Source organism: Cebus imitator, unplaced genomic scaffold (assembly GCF_001604975.1).
Source record: "Cebus imitator isolate Cc_AM_T3 unplaced genomic scaffold, Cebus_imitator-1.0 Scaffold38, whole genome shotgun sequence".
Lineage (NCBI taxonomy): Eukaryota > Metazoa > Chordata > Mammalia > Primates > Cebidae > Cebus > Cebus imitator.
The window spans coordinates 2,706,584-2,712,729 of NW_016107353.1; the positions used below are offsets into that span (position 1 = coordinate 2,706,584).

Below are 6,146 nucleotides of genomic sequence, written 5' to 3' on the forward strand. Positions count from 1 at the left end.
GGGGTTGGATCCCACTGGTAGTAAAGACCTAAGTCCATCAGGGAGCTGTCCAGGGCTCGGGGCCAGCAAATGGGTGGACCTGCTCTAACTCAGGAGCCCTGCATGGTGTCTTCTTCTGCCGCCAGGACGGCCAGACCGGCCCCGGGACCTGGAGCTCACCGATTTGGCCGAGAGGAGCGTGCGGCTGACCTGGATCCCCGGGGACGATAACAACAGCCCCATCACAGGTAGCTCAGGGGCCCCACGCTCCAAAGCTGGAAAAGAGGGATGGTAACACCCTAAACCAAAGGCCTCTCCTGGTTTCCAGTCCCACTTCTGCCTCGCTTGCTGTGTGTCCTGGGCTGTCCTCAGAATGTAGAGAGGCCTTGGTGTCTCTTCCTGTGCCCTGGGAAGAATTCTCCCTGTGCCTTTGTGTGAACGAGATTATACAGATCAGTGGAAGCCAAGGAAAAAGTGCTTTTAAAGAAGAACGCTGCTCACTGAGCTCCCGAAACAGCTCTGTTTTCCTTGCCCACTCAGACTATGTCGTCCAGTTTGAAGAAGACCAGTTCCAACCCGGCGTCTGGCATGACCATTCCAAGTACCCCGGCAGTGTTAACTCAGCCGTCCTCCGGCTGTCCCCATATGTCAACTACCAGTTCCGCGTCATTGCCATCAATGAGGTTGGGAGCAGCCACCCCAGCCTCCCGTCCGAGCGCTACCGAACCAGTGGAGCACGTGAGTACCCAAGGGCTGCCATAGAAGGCCCTGGAACCCCGCACCCCAAATTCACACTGAGTGTCCCCCATTCCCAGCCACGTGAACTTAGGTTACTTAACTTCTCCAAGGCCTGGGCTCCTCATGTGTGAAGTAGAGAGTAATTATAACACCTACATCACAGAGCTGTTGTGAACATTTGAGAATGTGTCAGGTACTTACCATGATGCCTAGCATTTAGTAAGCACATGAAAAATGCTAACTTCCATTTTTATTTTATTTATTTATTATTTTTTTGAGACAGAGTTTCACTCTTGTTGCCCAGGCTGGAGTGCAATGGCAGGATCTCGGCTCACGGCAACCTCCGCTTCCCGGGTTCAAGCGATTCTCCTGCCTCAGCTTCCCGAGTAGCTGGGACTACAGGCATGTGCCACCACGCCCGGCTAATTTTTTGTATTTTTAGTAGAGATGGGGTTTCTCCATGTTGGTCAGACTGGTCTTGAACTCCTGACCTCAGGTGATCCACCCGCCTCGGACTCCCAAAGTGCTGAGATTACAGGCATGAGCCACTGCACCCAGCCTTAATTTTGTATTTTTAGTAGAGACAGGGCTTCTCCATGTTGGTCAGACTGGTCTCGAACTCCCAACCTCAGGTGATCCGCCCACCTCAGCCTCCCAAATTACTAGGATTATGGCCATGGGCCACCGCGCCTGGCCACTTCCATTTTTATTATTAGTGATTCTTGATTATCTGCCTTAAAGGGGAGAGCTATGGCAGAGGTACAGCAGAAATACATAATTCAGTGTGAGAAATATGTAAATTGGTATTACATCAGATTTCTTTTCCTAATACTCTTGGGTAATATTTGGATTTCTGAAATCACACCAGCTCAAAGAGGGTGGAGATGCTGCCCCAAAAAATGTTAAATGTCAGGGATAAGCCAGTCTGCTATGAAACACATTTAGTGGATAATCCACAAAGGAGCTAATCCACATTGAGTTGGCTTACTGACCACCCACAGTGTGGAAAGCCTTATGATAAATGCTATCTGGTAAAGGATTAAAATTCAGAAGTAATTAGCCCTGCTCTGGAAGTTTTAAATCTCGGCTCAGAAGGCACATCATGCACATGAGGAAAAGGCAGAGTCAGTTCATTTACACATGAGACCCAGTGTGTACACAGACACCGAGAAAAGACAGAGCATAGGACAGACCCATCAGATGGGATGGAAGGAGGTTCCTTACCTTGCCCTGGTAAGGCACAAATTGGACTTGAACCTGTGTCTGTTTGGATTCCAGCTCCCGAATCCAATCCTGGTGACGTGAAGGGAGAGGGAACCAGAAAGAACAACATGGAGATCACGTGGACGGTAAGAGGCCCTCCCAGCCCCAGTGGGGCAGCTCACCTTGCCGTGTGCACCAGGAGCCTCTCCCTTGATAACCCAAGACTCCAAGGCCACAGTGTGCTTCAGACTCTCTGGCTAATCTTGGTGGACATTCTTCTTTGAGAAATCAAGCTCCTCTCTGAGTTGGGCATTCAGAAACCAAACAGGACAAATGCCTAAAAGTAAAATTTCAGAGAGGAGACAGGAGCAGAGGTTACTGGGTTCCACCAACTGGAGTCTAACAAAACGCATGGAGGATGCAGCTAAATCAAGCAGACTTCTCTTGAAGGAGGAGGGACTGGGGTTAGACTTGGGAAGGATCTAAGCACAACACCAAACCAAGTTTCAGTGTTTCTAGGGCCCTTTGCCTGGAGATGTGTGGGAGCTGGGGAGAAACCAGTGTCTGAGATGTGTCCAGCACGGGCTTTCTTTTGGTCAGAGAATGGAGTAGGTGACTCCAAAGACTCCCTCTGGTCTTATAAAATCCCATCTTCATGCCGGCTCACTGACTGCATTTTCCAAAGCAAAACTGGAGTGTGTGGTCTCAAAATGACTCTTTTTCCACACTACTTCCCAGTCTGAGAATGCAGATGCAGCCACTGAAATATTAACATTTCTGAGCTTCTGCCATGAGGCATGGAAACGGGAGATGCACTGTTCGGGATCCTGAGCTTCCCTCTCTTTCTGAAGGCTGTGCTCATGGCAGCCGTGGTCCAACAGAGCAGCAGCAGCTGGGCTGAGCGCAGATTCAGGACCTGGCCTGTGGCTCCGTATGGCAGGCTCCCCGGGGACTGATTCCTGGGCCCTTAGAGAATAAAGAGCAGACTCACACCCACCGTTAAAGAACTCTGACCTGTTGGGAAGGACAGGACACACACAGATTCGGTAGAACAGAAGTCCTTTCTGGAATTTTGAGTTCATTAGCAGGAGCCATGCTGTGGTTAACCACAACTCATCTCTTCTGACTTTGGAGAAGCCTACCTTATTGTCTTTATTACTGTTGCTCCTGTCACACGAAGGAGTTCTGTTGAAAATAAAACCTTTGCACCTGCAAATGTGGGTGGCTCTCAGAGTCAGAGTAACTGGGTCTCAGGCGAAGCCTTTGTCACAGAAAATCTGCATGCTGCTGGGCTTTTGGGGGACTCACTGGGGTAGGGGAGGTGGTCTCCCTGACTCTGCAAGGGGGTGGGCCAGTGTTGGGCACATCTGGAGGGGATGCCTGGCACAGCAAGAGAGGGCAAGCTGTGGGTGGATCTGGGCCCGTCTCCGGCAGCCTCCCCAGCCTGTCTGTCCCTCTGCCCAGCCCATGAATGCCACCTCGGCCTTTGGCCCCAACCTGCGCTACATTGTCAAGTGGAGGCGGAGAGAGACTCGAGAGGCCTGGAACAACGTCACAGTGTGGGGCTCTCGTTACGTGGTGGGGCAGACCCCAGTCTACGTGCCCTATGAAATCCGAGTCCAGGCTGAAAATGACTTTGGGAAGGGCCCTGAGCCAGAATCCGTCATCGGCTATTCCGGAGAAGATTGTGAGTAGTCTCCTCCCCGTCTCCCCACCAGGACCCTTGTGGCTCAGTCGCACGAGGCCACGCTCACAGGCCAGGAACTTTGGGGCAGGTATAGGAAGACAGCAGTTCCCAGGAAGGAGAAATCTCCTGTAGTGACCTAGGCCTAGAGTGACCCAGTCATGTCAGGAGTGGAAATATCATCATCTGAACGTAGTTGGAATTACTGAGTGTCCTCACCCTGTCCAGAACTCTCATTTCACAGATGTGAAAACTGAGGCCCACAAAGGGAAAACCCTCACAGTGTTCCAAGAACAGAGCCCAGGTCTTCCGATCCCCTGCAGTCTACCTTACTGCTAAGCCATGCTAGTACCAAGAAAAACGTCAGGATTACCCATCCCAAAGAGCTATAATTAGACACCTCCATAGGAAGCAGGGCAGCAGGCCAGAGGCTCCCCTGGGGAAGCCTTGAGGGATCAGGAGGCCTCCACAGCACTAGACAGGAGTGCCCCAGACCAGACCCTGCTGGTGCTCCCGCTGTGGCTCCCAGCCCTGGGAACTGAGCACAGAAAGAGACGGTCTTTCGGGGCTGGCTCCTGGTAACACAGCAATATTCTGGTCATATATGTGGACATATATGCCTGGCTAACTAAAGCAGGGGTGTCGGGGAGTCCCCTCCTGGCTGAGGGCCTTCATGCCCTGTTGAGTCTGGGTCTGATGGAAGAAGAGATCATGTAAGTGGATGGGGTGGGCAGAAAGAAGGGAGCAGGGACAGTCTTGGGTGGGGGGACTCAGAAAGAGCAGTCAAGATTAGGCCTGGTGGCTTTCCTAACAGTGAGATGGAAGAAGGGAGGTCTGGGCCCTGGGCCCCACTTTCCCGGAGGTGATTATGGATTGGACTCACAAGGGAGATGAGCAGAGAGGGTCAGCGGGGCCTCTGTCCATCCCACTCCTCACCTCCATGGTGGCGGGCACTTCAGACAGGAGCCAGATGGGACTACTGGATGGTAAGTGTGAAGGGTGGCATCTGTTCACAGATTTCATGGGCCAGCCCGCAGTTTCCATTGCATGCCTCCACCCTGCGGCCCACGCTCTGAGGGATTAGAGGGGACGAGGCAGAGTGCTTTTGCGCAGAGTGGAGGAAACAGGAACAAGAATCAGTTATGGGGGAGAAAGGAGCTTCTTTTTCCAGGTAGCTGCAGGGCCAAGATCACTTCCTGAACTAGGTTAGGGCATCTTCGACCTGTGGGTAATGTTTCCTGTTAGGAAACAGATGCACTCTCAAAAGGTGCTATTCATAACATGTGGGTAGAGTTTGAGGGAAAATGGCAAGATATGCAATCCACCTTGAGGGCTGGCAGCAGCAGGAAGCCATCATACCACTCTGAGCCTCCATTGACAGGGATAGATGAGTCCACAGCCTGCAAGGACTGCCCTTGGGAGCCATGACCTTAGGCAGAAGAGCACAAGGAAGGCCAGGCGCTGTGGCTCATGCCTGTAATCCCAGCACTTTGGGAGGCCAAGGCAGGCGGATCACAAGGTCAGGAATTTGAGACCAGCCTGATCAACATGGTGAAAACCCATCTCTACTAAAAATACAAAAAAATAGCCAGGCATGGTGACACATGCCTGTAATCCCAGCTACCAGGAGGCTGAGGCAGGAGAATCTCTTGAACTCGGGAGGCAGAGGTTGCAGTGAGCCAAGATCGCCCCACTGCACTCCAGCCTGGGCAACAGAGTGAGACTCCGTCTAAAAAAAAAAAAAAGAAAGAAAGAAGAATACAAGGCTGTCAACCTGTAGCCCAGCAAAGAGTAACCCAGGGGAACCAATATCCACCCTTCCTCTCCTCCTGCCCTGGGGCCTCCTGTTGGCACCTGCTGTTGGTTAAACCCATCTGGAAGCCTGAGAATGGAGTTCTACTGATAAGATCCAGTGAGGGCAGCCCCCCAGGACACCGAGCAGGGTGGGGAAGGGTGGAGGATGAAACAAAGGGGCAGATGGAAACTACCCAGCACAGGAGGGGACAAATGACTGCCCTCTAAACATGTAGGTAGAGTCCCTTCCACCTGGACTGCCACCCTTTTGTTCTAAGCCTTCCCTGCCCCCCAACATTTTTTAAGTACTGTCTGATGGAGGAGAGCTGATCCCTGCCCTCATGGGGTACCCAGTGTTGAGTGGAGTGTGGGTACAGGCCAGCAGAGAACAAGTCAGAAGCAACCCTAGAGTCCAGGGGCCAGCCTGCCTACATAACCAGCTCTCTGTCCCGACACATTGCAGATCCCAGGGCTGCGCCCACTGAGGTTAAAGTCCGAGTCATGAACAGCACAGCCATCAGCCTTCAGTGGAACCGCGTCTACTCCGACACGGTCCAGGGCCAGCTCAGAGAGTACCGAGTGAGGAAGCCAGCTCCGGACTCACCCAACCACCCAGCTCACTAACCAGGGCCAGGGGTAGCAGATGCGGGGCATAAGATATTTGAAAGAAATCCTAGGGGTATTTATTGAATCCAGAGTTGACTCAAGATGATTCCAGGGTTAAATGTTCAAAAATATACCCAGAAAA

At 52.2% G+C, this 6,146-nt stretch overlaps 1 protein-coding gene across 20 annotated transcripts in view; it reads left to right on the top strand.

The window, feature by feature from the left end:
- The window catches only part of NFASC (neurofascin), a 204,432-nt gene that overhangs the window by 160,349 nt on the left and 37,937 nt on the right, over positions 1-6,146 (top strand). For 15 of the 20 annotated variants that reach the window (XM_017525411.2, XM_017525417.2, XM_017525413.2 and 12 more), the window contains 5 exons: positions 126-227; positions 520-717; positions 1,996-2,066; positions 3,385-3,607; positions 5,862-5,977. In XM_017525411.2, the coding sequence (XP_017380900.1) occupies positions 126-227; positions 520-717; positions 1,996-2,066; positions 3,385-3,607; positions 5,862-5,977 (710 nt within the window). The remainder of the gene's footprint in view (positions 1-125; positions 228-519; positions 718-1,995; positions 2,067-3,384; positions 3,608-5,861; positions 5,978-6,146) is intronic. The other 5 variants (XM_017525419.2, XM_017525420.2, XM_037737346.1 and 2 more) reach the window with 1 other exon arrangement.